The sequence below is a fragment of the Pseudonaja textilis genome, chromosome 13 (genome assembly GCF_049901715.1).
Source record: "Pseudonaja textilis isolate UNSWEBS1 chromosome 13, rPseTex1.2, whole genome shotgun sequence".
Lineage (NCBI taxonomy): Eukaryota > Metazoa > Chordata > Lepidosauria > Squamata > Elapidae > Pseudonaja > Pseudonaja textilis.
Window position 1 is genome coordinate 21,075,482 of NC_142002.1, and position 13,602 is coordinate 21,089,083.

The 13,602-nt window shown below is 57.5% G+C and overlaps 1 protein-coding gene across 1 annotated transcript in view; it reads left to right on the top strand.

Moving 5' to 3' along the window:
- MYO1E (myosin IE) overlaps window positions 1-12,869 on the top strand; it is a 31,710-nt gene extending 18,841 nt beyond the window's left edge. Inside the window, exons 12-29 of the mRNA XM_026709715.2 lie at window positions 100-180; window positions 1,073-1,159; window positions 1,879-1,965; window positions 2,384-2,551; window positions 2,772-2,857; window positions 3,380-3,461; window positions 4,046-4,152; window positions 4,649-4,747; window positions 4,880-5,024; window positions 6,782-6,896; window positions 7,538-7,707; window positions 8,166-8,311; window positions 8,746-8,892; window positions 9,225-9,382; window positions 9,472-9,579; window positions 10,132-10,330; window positions 10,582-10,757; window positions 11,950-12,869. Coding sequence (XP_026565500.2) covers window positions 100-180; window positions 1,073-1,159; window positions 1,879-1,965; window positions 2,384-2,551; window positions 2,772-2,857; window positions 3,380-3,461; window positions 4,046-4,152; window positions 4,649-4,747; window positions 4,880-5,024; window positions 6,782-6,896; window positions 7,538-7,707; window positions 8,166-8,311; window positions 8,746-8,892; window positions 9,225-9,382; window positions 9,472-9,579; window positions 10,132-10,330; window positions 10,582-10,757; window positions 11,950-12,026 — 2,238 coding nt within the window. The 3' untranslated portion in view covers window positions 12,027-12,869. The remainder of the gene's footprint in view (window positions 1-99; window positions 181-1,072; window positions 1,160-1,878; window positions 1,966-2,383; window positions 2,552-2,771; window positions 2,858-3,379; window positions 3,462-4,045; window positions 4,153-4,648; window positions 4,748-4,879; window positions 5,025-6,781; window positions 6,897-7,537; window positions 7,708-8,165; window positions 8,312-8,745; window positions 8,893-9,224; window positions 9,383-9,471; window positions 9,580-10,131; window positions 10,331-10,581; window positions 10,758-11,949) is intronic.
- Window positions 12,870-13,602: the final 733 nt, after the last annotated feature.

Sequence of the window (13,602 nt, forward strand, 5' to 3'; positions counted from 1 at the left end):
CTTTTGACTCAGGCTTCTAATTCGCGGTATCATCCGGATTTCAGAGTCGCATCCCTTGTTTTCATGGGACTGTGTTCCCTCCCCCTCTTGTTTTAACAGTCCATCAACAAGGCGATGGAAAAAGACAATCAGGAGTATAATATTGGGGTCCTGGACATCTACGGCTTTGAAATATTTCAGGTAAAGGCCTGAGGGCCGATCCGGACGCTTAGCAGCAGCCGAAAGTGGCCACCACTCCTTGGGGAGCAGCCAGAGGAGAACATTTACAGGCCGAAAATACCGGCTTCCCAGCCCCCCTGCCCCCCAGGGAAGAACCCAGCTCTCAGACGGGCAAGGAAGAAGGGCCGCCTCCTCGGGGTCAGCAAACGGCGCGAAAATCGCCTCCTGCTTCAGGCCAGCTGGCCACTACCGGAGCGGAGGCCGAGGGCTTCGGCGGCTTCTTGTTTTGGCCCCCAAACAGAGCGAGGCGTTGCTCCAAAAACGCTCGCTGTCTTTCTTCCCACAAAAGGCAGATTTCTTAGCCAACACGCCCAGGGTGACACCGCTGGCCCCGCTGCCCCAGCTGGAAGTGAGGTCGGGCTGCTGGAATGAGTTTGATTTGTCTCAGGGCAGCTTCATTCGTCTTCCCTTTTTGCAAGAAAAACATTTGGGGGAGGGAGCTGGGTTAAATTTTGCAGTCGGATGATGTCAGCCCAAACGCCTGGCTTCCTATAATTGGAAACCTCCATTAATTCAGACAAAAGGCTGCATGGAAGCCGGGACAGAATTCAGGGCCTAAATGGAGCTTTGCAGAAAGGGGCTTTGCGAAGCCCTCGAGCAAAGACGAAAGAGGAGCTCGGAGGCTTTTCGGGCAGAGAGCCCAAAACGGCTCTTCTAAAGGAAATTCAAATCTTGGAGGCCGTTTTGGAGAACTGAGGCCCTGATTTCCACGAAAAGGTTGCCAGCAGACGGTCAAATCAGCTGGGAAGGTCACTCAAATATTACGCTGTAAAAGGCGGCTTAACGTGGCCCACAGAGGCCGGTCTGCGCAGCCCTGGCATTAATCAGTTACATGGTTTGTTCTTGATTTCAGAAAAATGGCTTTGAGCAGTTTTGCATCAATTTTGTCAATGAAAAACTGCAGCAGATCTTTATCGAGCTCACCCTGAAGGCAGAGCAGGTAAACCTGGAGGTTTGGAGGAAATCCCTGGAGTAAACCCCGTCGCTGCTTTTCTCCCCCCCTCCCCCCGGTGGGAAGCTTGTCAGCTGACGCTTGTTTTGAAACCGCCTTGCAAAGCAAGAGGGAGAGAAAGTGGCTGCGGTTCAGCCCGCCCAGCCTGGGAGTAAACAGGGCCCGGCCTGCTCAGCTGGGGAATATTTTCCCTCTGATCCAGTGACCTAAGAGGAGGCAGAGCCATCAGCGCATCAGGTGACTCCCCCGTGGGGACTGACTCGCCACCCCGTGTGGGGAACCGGGCTGGCTGTGCGTTTGCCTTGGACGGGGCTCTGGAATGGAAAGGGGGGCCCTTCCCCTCTCTCCATTTCCTGCCGGCCTCTTTCAAAGGGGATTTTCCCTTGCTGGCCGCCATTTTGAACAGCCTGGACATTTGCTTCTTTTGCTCCCTAAAACCCTGGTGGGAACGACAGACGTTGTTTCAAAGCACTTGGGTGGGTCTCCTTCCTTCGGTTGTGCTGTTTCCGAGGAGGGGTGTGTGTGGAACTCTTCCCCCGCCCCAGGGAGGGGAAGTAACCAACGGCAGCCGAGGAAGACTTCTGTGCAATGGGAAAGCTTGCTTCCCGCAGGCTGCCCATTGCACCGCGGTTGCCACGTCTTTGGAGTCCTGCAGGTTCAGCCCAGGGATCCCCGCAGCCTCGCTGAGCCTCCCTTCTCTATTGCAGGAGGAATACGTTCAGGAAGGAATCCGCTGGACTCCCATAGATTATTTCAACAACAAAATCGTTTGTGACCTCATAGAGAACAAAGTGGTAAGTCTGGGAGGGTCTTCATGGCCGCAGATTCGTCCCACTCTCCCCCGCCCCCCTGGATGCCGTTAACTGGCTGTGCCAGGAGTGGAATTCAGGAAAGAATAGACGAGGCTAGGCGGGAATAGGAGAGGAGAGGACAGGAGAGGAGGGAGCAGGCGGGAAAAGAAGAGAAGAGAAGAGAAGAGAAAAAAAGAGAATGCAGAATAGAATAGAATAGAATAGAATAGAATAGAATAGAATAGAATAGAATAGAAGAAATAGAATAGAATAGAGAATAGAATGCACAATAGAATTAGAATAGAATCCTCCCCACTGTGATCCACAACCCTCTAGACCAATTCCCCCAGCACCATTCTGTCCAAAAGGGAGGCCAAGCCTCCACCCTAAGCCTCCCTCCCTGCTTCCGTTGTCACCCCAGAACCCGCCTGGCATCATGAGCATCCTGGACGACGTCTGTGCCACGATGCACGCGGTAGGGGAAGGCGCCGACCAAACTTTGCTGCAGAAGCTGCAGATGCAGATTGGGACTCACGAGCATTTCAACAGCTGGAGTCAGGGCTTCATCATTCACCACTACGCAGGGAAGGTACCTTCCCACGTGGGGCGTCCAGGGGGAGCCTGTTGGGGTCTCGGCCCATTTGTCTGGAAGTCCCAGGAGAGGCACGGCTGCTTTAGGCCGCGGTTCCCCCAGTTCCCGCCTCTGTCGGAATCCTGTCCCGGGAGCTGGCCCAGGCCTTCTCCCTTCCTTGCCGTGTGCCCTCCTGGCCAAGACGCTGAAGGGGCCTCGCTTGCCTTTCTCCCGCCAGGTTTCCTACGACATGGATGGATTCTGCGAGAGGAACCGAGACGTCCTCTTCATGGACTTGGTCGAGCTGATGCAAAGCAGCCAATTGTACGTTGGACGGGGTTCCCCCGGCTGCCCCTGTGCCCAAGATCTTGCCGGGGCTCCAGCGAGAGGGGACCAGTGGGGATCCGGCCGGGGCTGGAAAGGGGATCCAAAGCCCTGACGCCAAAGGCAGAAAGGGGAACTCTTGAGCAAGCCAGGAGGAGGCGCAGGCTGGCAGGAGAGCTTTGGGGAGGCGGAAGCGTCCAGGGCCACGGAGCAGGAGGAAGGGCCAGGGAAGGGTTAAGAGGGGCTCAGGGGAGGGGGGGCTTCTGGCTTCTCCAGGGGGCTGACCTCTGGGGCCCGAGGGAGTGACGGGGGCAGGGCTGCGATCTGAGCTCCCGTTTCCCTAAGGTGGCTCTCGGAGCGAGTTACCCCGGGGCTGCTTCCGCCATTTCCCCTGGCTTCCTGCTCCCTCCAGTGTCTCAGCAGAGGCTCTGGGGCTGCCAGTTGTCCCGCCGCCTCTGCCCTGGTCTCCTGGCTGCTGCCTTGTGCCGTGTGCTGATGCTCTACTCCTCCTCCTCCTCCTAGACCTTTTATAAAGGCTCTGTTCCCAGAGAATCTCCAAGCCGAAAAGAAAGGCCGACCCACCACTGCCAGCAGCAAAATCAAGGTGGGTGCTTTGGGCAGGCGGAGGTCTTGCGGCTTTTGCACCCGGAGGAGGTCCTGGGGCTGCTGGCCCCTCCAGGAATAGCCGAAGGCTGAGTGGTGAAAACGAATTTAAACACAAGGGCCCTGCGGAAACGTCATGTGCAAACGAGATTCTCCCAGCGGGGCAAGCAAAAGAGCCCCTGGCAGCTGTCCAGCCCACTCCTGCATCACGAGGGGGGGGGTCCCTTCCCTTTGCTCCTCTTGCAAAGGACAGTGACAACACAGCTCTGTGTGTGTGTGTGTGTGTGTGCGCGCCCCTGTGTGTGGTGAGGAGGAGGCAGCCCTTCCCTCCCGTGCAGCCCCTCTGCTTGTGGTTGGGCCGCTCGGCCTCCTGGGCCCTGCCCAGCATCTCCCACCAGAGGAAGCGCATAGGAGCCCCCGGCCCAGAAGCCAGGGGAGCAGTCCCCACAAGCGCAGAGGCTTCCTGACACCGGTGCAACTGCTCAGGGCAGGCGGCTTTGGTCAAAGGAGCAGAGGAAGCGACGCTGCCGCCGTTGACCTGAGCAAACAGCCAGCGGCTTCACATGCCGTTTCTCTCTCCTGCAGAAACAAGCCAACGACCTAGTGGGCACCCTGATGAAATGCACCCCCCACTACATCCGCTGCATCAAGCCCAATGAGACCAAAAAGCCTCACGACTGGGAGGAGAGCAGGTGAGCCGAAGAGGCCGCCAGCGCTCTCCGGGGCTCCCACGCCAGAGAGTTATTTGCCCGGTTCTGAACGTGTCACAATAATCCAGACTTTAAAAGTCCCACTACCTGCTTTGCGGCTGCGATAACACACACCTTACCATTCCTCTAAAGGGCTGGTTGCAAAAAGAGCCGATGGCTCAAAGTAGTTGACGGTTTGCTACCTGCCGAAGTTGGAGAGCTGCTGGGCGGAGGGACGGGGCAGGCCACTCTCCCTTTCGGAAGCATCTTCCCGTGCAGAGCCAGAGAAAAGGCCATTTCCCAACGGTCTCTCAGGCAGCCCTTCCTTCCTTCCTTCCCTCCTTCCTTCCTTCCTTCCTTCCTTCCTTCCTTCCTTCCTTGAAAGGGTCACGTTTCCCCCTTTCGGTCCGTTTCTGGTCTCTTCCCCCCCCGGCAGCCGCAGGGATGGGGAGTGGGGGGCTCTCTGTGTGGGGCTCCATCCCGAACCTTCTTCCTGCAGGGTGAAGCACCAGGTGGAATACCTGGGTCTCAGGGAGAACATCCGAGTTCGCCGAGCAGGTTACGCCTACAGACGCACCTTCCCAAAATTCCTGCAGAGGTACCCTTCTCCCCCCATGGTTGCTGCGTTAAAACGGGAGGGGAGGACAGCCAAAGGGCGGGCAGGTGGGGAAATGAGCCCGGGAGCCGCGCGGGGGGCCTCCCTGCCCACCTGCCCCATCTCTCCTTGAAGGTATGCCATCCTGACCCCCGAGACCTGGCCTCTCTGGAAGGGGGATGAGAGGCAGGGGGTCCTGCACCTGCTCCGGTCTGTCAACATGGATGCTGACCAATACCAGCTGGGCAGGACGAAGATCTTCATCCAAGCACCGGAGTCTGTGAGTACCAGGGTGAAGCGGCCCCTCTCTGGTCCTCTCCCCTTCCAGAGACTTCCAGAGACAGCCCCTCCCCCCCACCCCAGGCAATGTAGTCCAGCACCGAGAGGCCTCTGGGGTGCCCCCCTGGCACCATTCCCCCCCGAGCTGTGGTACAGATGAGCCCAGGGCGCTCTGCGCCAGGTCCTACGGCTCTGCCTTCCCATAGCCAGCTCCCCCTTCCCTGATGGGCCTGAGGGGAACAGGATCCCCGTGGGCCCAAAGGCCTGAATTGGGAGCCAGCCTCTGGCCCAACGGGAGAGCCCGGCTGTTTCGCAGACAGTTCCCAATTTCCCCTTAGAAAGTTGGTGATAGGAGCGCAAAGACTAGACAATTACTAGGCGTGTTTCATATAACACAACAAGCCACGAAGATGATTTGGGTCTGGAATGTTGTATGAATCCAGCCCACTGTGGCTTTCTGGGCGTGTGGTGTGAATCCGCTGTGTCTCTCTTCCGTGGGCTGCTTTGAGAAGAAAGAGCAGTGGGAGGCCAGCGTTTGTGGGCCCTAAGCGTGTTTCGTTTGGCCTTCCTGCCTCTGGCCCCAGGAAGTGAGTCTGAGGTGAACCGTCATTCCAGCACAGGGATGTCGTAGCTCTGTTTGGATGGGCAATTAGTGCAGCCGCCGGGAGGGAACCGGGTCAGTCACCTGGCCGGGGGAGCCGGTTCTTCTGCCAGCCGCCCACCAGGAGAAATCCTGGAAGAGGAGCAGCGGCAGCAGCAGCGGCGGCTGGAAAGAAGAAGCAGGCCCGGAAACGGCTCGGCCACCTCCAGGCGGCGGCTCACTCAGGAGCCACGGGGCCCATCTGAATGCGTCAGACCACAATTTCCATCACTTAGTCAGCTGGGAAAGATGACCGTGTGCCGATTCGGCTGCCGTGGGAGATGGGCGGCTGAGGCTTTCTCTCGGGCCGGCTGCTCTTGGGTCACAGTTGCTCTGGTTCCAGCAATGAGGCTCTTCCTTCTTATTCGGTGCTTCTGGGCAGAAGCCTTGAATTTCTGTGAAATCTAGCGGTGGGGTGTGTTTCGGGGGATCTGTGCGAACGTTGTCTCTGGAGTTCACCAGCAGGGCACCTGCAGGACTTCCCAGCTTGGTCTGAGGAGCCTCCCGGGTGGCGGGGGAGGAGATGGGCCCCCCAGCACCAATCCCTGGCGTGCCAGGACCTCAGCAGCGCCCATGCAGAACGGATGCGGCCTCCTGGTTGGCGGGAGGCAGCGCGACTCCCTGGCTTGGCCTTCCATCTCCCCCAATAGCTGCCTCTCATCCACCAAGTGCGAATGTGCTTTCCCTTGAAGGAGACAGAACTCCGTTTCTCCAAGGACTCCCCGGGTGGCTCCCTATTTCCCAAGTTTGGCAGGAGCCCCGCCTGCTCTCCAATGGTCACTTTTGAAGCCAAACAGCAGGAGAAAAGCTCCCGCAGAGCTTCCTTCCTCTGGGCAGACTCCCCTCCGCCACCCAAGAGGCCGATCTCCCGAAGGGCCTGGGGATCCAGCCTGTCGGACTGGTGCCAAGATCCCTACAGGGGATCCCTTGGCTCCGCCCGCCCGCCCGCTCGCATCTTCCCTGGAAAGCGGCTGCCCCTTCAGTTCTGGAGGCGCCCGGAGGGGGAGAGGAGCCGGCGGCCCCATGGCTGAGCTTCCTCCTTTGGAGCCAGAAGGCAGCACCCAGGAAGCCTCAGGGCGGAGCTGCCAGGCCAGCAACTGCTCTTCTCTCTCTTGCAGTTATTTCTGCTGGAGGAAATGAGGGAGCGGAAGTACGATGGCTACGCGAGGGCCATCCAGAGGGCCTGGAGGAAGCACATCGCCCGGAAGAAATGCGTGCAAATGAGGGAAGAAGGTACTGGGGCTTAGGCTTTGCCCATCATGAGAGCGGCAGTGGGGATCCCTGTCCATCTCCCTCGGCCAGCCAGCCTTCAGAGCTTGCAGCTGCGGCTGGCCGGCTTTCTCTGCAGGCCGGTGGTTCCGGATGAGCGAACCCCAAATTGGCTGAGTTGGAGCCTGGTCGAGCCTGACCGCCATTTTACCCCTTCAGCTGGCTTTCAGTGCAATTCCTTGGGGGGGGGGGACGGGGGGCGTCGTATTCCTTGCTGACCCCTTGCATGCTGCCCACAGTCACTTTCTTGGAGTTGGGGGGCCATAGAAATGCAACCAGGCAAGCAGTGGATGCTCAAAGGCTCGAAGGAGCCGTTTAGGTCCCGTGTGAAGCTCTGGCTTCTGCCCCAATTCTGCCATCAGAGTCTACTCGATCCAGGCCGGCGCCCTGAAGGAAACAAGCGTTCCCTGGCCAGGCTGGGAAGCGGCCTTGAGAAGGGACCTAGCCAGCTTTCTCCCACCTGGCCTGACAAAGGCCAGACCCTACAGGCAGGGGCTGAAGGGGTGGGGGGGAGGCTCAGTTCTCCGGGGCTCAGTCACGACAGCTAATGGTCAGTCCCTGACGTCCGCCTGGTGGGATTCCCCGTTTCTCCTTCCCCCGCAAAGCCTCCGACCTGCTGCTGAACAAGAAGGAGAGGAGGCGGAACAGCATCAACAGGAACTTTGTGGGCGACTACCTTGGCATGGACGACCATCCGGAGCTGCGCCAATTCGTGGGCAAGCGGGAGAAGATCGACTTTGCTGACACGGTCACCAAGTACGACCGGCGGTTTAAGGTAGAGAAGGGAGCCAGACTCGCTTGCCTTGGTTCCCGCTTAGCGCTAACTAGGCTCTTCTGGAAGGCGGCTGCGTGACCCAATTGCAGAGCCAGGCAGACAAGCCAGCTCTTCGTCCTGGAGACCCGAGATGCGGAGGGGAAGCTGTGGCCTGGGCAAGCGGAGGTGACCCCTCCAAGACAGGCCTGCCCACCGTGGCATTTGTGCCCGGCCAAAGGCTGTGGACCGACAGGCCCACGTCTGGGCTTAGTGGAATGGTTGCCCCGGGCCTGGGTGTGGCTGGTGGCCCCGTCTACGAGGAGGAAAGAGCCACGCAGGCCCTCAGGCCCCGGGTGGGAAAGGCCCCCTCAGGAAGGGCTCACCCGCCACCATTCCCAAGGAGCTTGGCGCTGCTCTCCGCGAAGCCTCGGGTGGAGGAGGCGGCCCAGGCGGCAGCTACGGATGCTCTCTCCTTCCAGGGCACCAAGCGAGACCTCCTCCTCTCCCCCAAGTGCCTGTACCTGATTGGGCGCGAAAAGGTGAAGCAGGGAGCAGAGAAAGGCCTCGTGAAGGAGGCCCTCAAGCGGCGCATTGAAGTGGAGCGCATCCTCTCGGTGTCCCTGAGGTCAGGGCTGGCAGGAAGGCGGGAGGGCAGGCGGGCCCAGGAGGACCAGGGCGGGCAGGGTGGGTGGGGGGGGGCTGCCTTTGTCATCTTGCCCCCTGACTGCAGGGGGCCTGCAGTTAAGAGGCGGCACACGGATCAGAAATTGGGCAAAGTCTACTTAGTCACAGATGGATTGCGGTTCCTGATATTCTGACATTACTGTCTGCAGTGTTTATTTAAAGTCATCCCAGTAATAGGACAGCTTTTGGAAAGAATGCTGCAAAAGTAGTTAAACGGAGCTTTTGAGTTTTATGACCGCGATATGGAGACTGCCTGGCCTTGGTGCTGTTCTTAGGACAGGCTGACGTAACTTACAGGCTCCTAGAAACCAAAGCAGGTGTTTGCCTAGAATCCTCCTCCCTGAATTTGGGGTGCCCCGACCTTTCCTTCCCCAGCCCCCTGCAGGACGACCTCTTTGTCCTGCACGAGCAGGAGTACGACAGCCTGCTGGAGTCCGTCTTCAAGACCGAGTTCTTGAGCCTCTTGTCAAAGCGCTACGAGGAGAAGACGCAGAGGCGGCTCCCCCTGAAGTTCAGCAACACGTGAGTGGCCCTCGCCCCAGGCGGCCCCTGGGGGCCCCCATTCACTCCTCTTCCTCCGCCGCCGCCGGTTGGGACGTTCCTGAGCTCCCTGGTCGGAGCAGCCCACGTCCTGCGGGGGGCGGAGGCAGCTGAGTTGTTTGCTCACCTGACTTCAGGTCTGCGCACCTTCTTATCACCCGAGATGGAGGGAGAAGATGCTGCCGAGACAGGGAGCCTCCCTCGGGAGTCCCAGCGGTGCCCCGGAGGGTCCTGCCCCAGGAGGCCCACCCAGGGGGAGGCTCTGGCTCCTCCCCCTTCTGGGCGTGACCCACCCTTCTCCCTTTCTCTGCCAGACTGGAGGTGAAGCTGAAGAAGGAGACCTGGGGGCCGTGGAAGGCTGGGGGCTCTCGCCAAGTGCAGTTCAGCCAAGGTCAGGGAGACGTGGCCGTTCTCCGGCCAAGCAATAAGGTGCTGCAGGTCAGCATCGGCCCTGGACTCCCAAAGAACGCCCGTAAGTGCCAACGGCCAGAAGGGGGGGAGGGGGAGGCTGTGGCAGGAGCAAACGGTCACTGCTTGAGCGAATTCCGGGGTGCCTTGCAGGACCCACCAGAAGGGACGCGAGCCAGCCCAGAGGACTTCCAAGCAAAGCACGCGGCCAGAACTACCCGATGAGGGCTGCTCCTCCCCCCCCTGGGAAGCTCTCCGGAGGTACGGAACCCCATCCGTGGTCCCCGCAGGGGATTCCCTCTGCCCTTCGCCCAGTTACCATTTGAAGAGCGCCTCAAGTGCCTGGTGCGCAAGGCAGCTTAAGTGGGTTGGGACGAGGTCTCCCTCGGCCTGTTGCCCCCAAGGACAGCTCTGTGGTGGAGGGGAGACTGGGAGGTGGCTCAGTCAGCATCCGCCACGGATTCAAAATGGTGGCCCTCAGCCATGCTTTGTTTTAACCTGGCTCCGTTGTCTCGGCCACGACGGCTGTGCTTGTGCCGTAAGTAAAACGCCAGCCAAGATTTGTGTCGCGTGTCCCTGCTGGAGAGGAGATTTCTGTTCAAGGCTTCCAGACCCAGCGGATGACTTGGGGCAGCGGCACACTAAACGCAAGTGGCTGGCAGTCCCAGCGGCCCCTGAGGCCCAGTGGCAAGAGCCGGACCGTGAAGGCGAAGGCTCCCCCAAGCCAGGCAGTTGAACCCCACAGCTGGGAGGAATTCCAGGGGAGCCGTTCCGTGAGGGAGCCTCAGGAGGGTCCCCTGGAATTCCTTGCAGGCCTACCGAACGGGGTGATCCAGCTCCAGCCGCACCCGCTGCCTCCTTCGGGCCCAGCAGGCCAGAGGGCCAGTCAGAAGAGCCTGTACACCTCCATGGCCTGCCCAGCACTGCCGCAGGTCTCGGTGGGACCGGGAAGGTTAGCCCAGCAGCCCAGCAGCCTGGATTTCCTCAAAGTGCCCGAGCAAGGGGCCGCCGGGTAAGCCTCGCGCCACCTTGGCTGTATGACGCGGTTGTTTCTGAGCGCGAAGAGACAGAGGTTGGGCTGGAGGGTTGCTGCACCTTCCGTCTCTCCTCTGGACTCTGAGCAAAGGAGACTCCGAAGGATGCTGTGCACGGATGGCCACCCTTGCTTGTCCCTGGGGAAGGCAGGACAGAGGCTGCATGATGGGAGCTTGCCTGTTTGGGGGGACGGGACAGACCACTCAGCCCTCCTCTGTAACTCTGCAGTGCGTGCAGGCAGACGACCAGCCGCCCGCCACCCGCCGGGGGCAGACCCAAGCCCCGGCCCCAGCCCCAGCCCAAGCCGCAGGTCCCCCAGTGCAAGGCGCTGTACGCCTACGATGCCCAAGACACCGACGAGCTCAGCTTCAACGCCAACGACCTCATCGACCTCCTCCGAGAAGGTAAGGCTGCTCCTGCTGCATGGGGGCCGCCCGTTGGAGCGGGGGCAATGAGCTGGGCACAGTGGGTGGCCGTTTGGCCTGCTGCCCTCGTTCAAGAGCAGCACAGCAGGCGCTGGGTGCGAATCCTCCTGTAATACTGTGAACCCTGAGCTTCCAGAGGGTTAACCCCACCCCGCCCCCAGGGTATATATATATATATAGAGAGAGAGAGAGATTTGTAGTATTTTTTTAATTTTTTGACTGCAAACATAAACAAACATAAACATAAAATAATAAAATTTGCTTTCAATTGTACAGTGTGTCAGCTGGTAAATATTTCTTGTGCATAATATCTATAGTCTTTCCCACTTAGATTTAAATTTATATTCAGATTATATTAATCAAGTTTCCATGTCATATGATTATCACATCATCGTTAGACTTTAATTGCAAGTTCGCATTATCCTTTTAGAGCAAATCTTAGTTTTTACTAGTTCTAATTCGTATTGTAATCCATTCCATAATAATCAATCACAGCATATCATTACTATTGTATTATATTTACTATTGTATTTATATTGTAATATATTTCATTTTCTGATTTTTCTATCTAGCCATTGATAAAGTGGATCCCATATTTTATCATATTCTTTTTCTTCTTGCTCTCTAATTGCCAATGTTAGTCTACTCATCTCTGCGCATTCGCCCCCAGGGTATTTTTAATAGACTGCCGAATATTCAGGTGATGGTCAAGAGGGCTTTGTCCTGCATTGTCTGAGACGCAGGAAATGCATCCCTCTCCCTTGTCCATCTCTGCCCAGGTGGCCCTGGGGAGGGGAAGTGCTCTCTGCCCCCAGGAAGGGCCTGGCCTGCCCAAAGCAAAGGGGTGGTGGGGGTGGCCACTGCTTCCCCAGCCTCAAGCTGGCCCCTCGGACGCGGGGCAGGGCCTCCCAGCCTCAGTTCTGCTCGGGCCTAGTTACCCATTCCTTTTACTCTATGACCCAACGTTGGATTAGTTTACTAGGCGGCTCCATTTGGATACTACCAGAAACGGCCTTTTCCCTCGTCTTAAAAACAGAGAAGGAAAAAAACGAGACTTGGCAAATGTCCTTGTGTCCCACTGCAAAGCGTTTTCCTAGGTCTGAAGGCCCGGGGGGCGGGGGGAGTGAGGATCGGGCAGTCATTTCCAGCTAACTGTCCTTTTTGTTTCCAGATCCTTCAGGCTGGTGGACGGGGCGATTAAGAGGCAAACAAGGACTTTTTCCAAATAATTATGTGACCAAGATGTAACTCTGACCCTAAGAAACCCTCGACCGGTTCCAGGATCCCCAAGAAGACCCTTTCCAAGCCCTCAAGGGACGTGGGACGATGCCGCTGCGTCTTTCAGTTCCTCCGTCAGGTTAAGAAGAAGCCAAGCCTGTTTTATGAGAAGCCCTCAAAGCCCAGGATTTATTTATGTTATTTAACTCTTTTCTTGTGAAGAGGAATGTGTTCAAATTACATTCCTCTTATTTTATTTTATTTTTTAAAAACCCAGTTCTGGAAACCATCAGGTGCTCTGTGACAGAGGAAGAATGATGGAGGGCGGGTTTTGGGGTTTCCTTTTTCAAGTGCCTTTAGTTGCTCTGCTGTTTCTTCCAGATTATCTAACACAGCAATGGCATATTCTGTGCACACACTATCCTCAGTGGGCAGCTTCACAGGGGAAACAGGCCCTGCTGCTAGTTCTCTTCCTCCCTGCATCCACCTACCCCCCACCCCCTCTGGTCTTGTCTAGGGGTGCTTGTGACTCCAGAAAGGCACCAGGACCAAAGGAAAACAGTATTCTATGCTGCAAATAGTTCGTCTTGCTCCGTTCATGTGGCCGGCCCACACTGACTTTTACGACGACTGTATCTGTGCATTACCTGCCCTCTCCCCCTTTGCCTTCAAGGAAGCTGTAAAGGTAGCGGGTCAGAGGCAAAGCTGTACTAAGGTGCACCCTAGCTCAGCGGCTGGGATGTCATGTGGGGCCGAGGTACTTCATCATAGGAACGCGTCATGGTGGAAGTTTCCAAAGCTGGTCTGTGCTGCTGTGGGCCTTCTGCATGTTGGTTTAATTGCTTTCCTCCCATCAATAAAAATAGAGACTACAATTCCTGTGGTGCAGGACTCTGTGGGAGGGGGTCTCCCTGCTCTTTGGGGTTAGAGTTCAAGGCAGCTTTGTGGTTCCAGAACTAGAGAGAGAGAGAGAGACTGGCCAATCCTGTTGGTTCAAGAAAGGTCCCTTATCCTCTTAAAACTCGGGACAGATATTGAAAGAGGTGAATTGTAAAGCAATGGTGTTTTTCAGCGGCCTGCAGGCCTTCAGCTTTAAAAGTCCCGCTTGCTACTTTGCAAGCCCGAGCAAAATAGTGGCAACTCTCCCAAGGGTTTCAAAGGGAGTTTCTGCAATGAAAGCCTGGCCTATGCACAGGTCTGGTTTCTTCTGGACTGCCTGATGGGGTTGAGGGACAAGGCTCAGACATCAATCCAACATTACCTTAGCAGGGCAACATAATTCATTTGTCTTGGAGGGAGAGGTCTAGATTCTAGGTTCAAGGCCACGCACTACAGAACGGCTACAGCTCAGGGACTGGAGGGTGAAAGGATCTGATACTTAGAAGGTATTCGGTTAGATTCTCGCACCCCATCTTTGGCCATGTGCCCCATAATCGGGGAGAGCCTCTCCTCCGCGTATCCGGTGCAAACGCAGAACTGGAGTTCCGCAAGAGGAAGCTGGTGTAACAGCTGTGCAGGCTAGACCCCCTGCCGGGGGGAGGGTCAGCAACAGGGATGCCTTTGGGACAGTGCAGGGGACTTGGGCGGGGCAGGTTGACCGGGCACA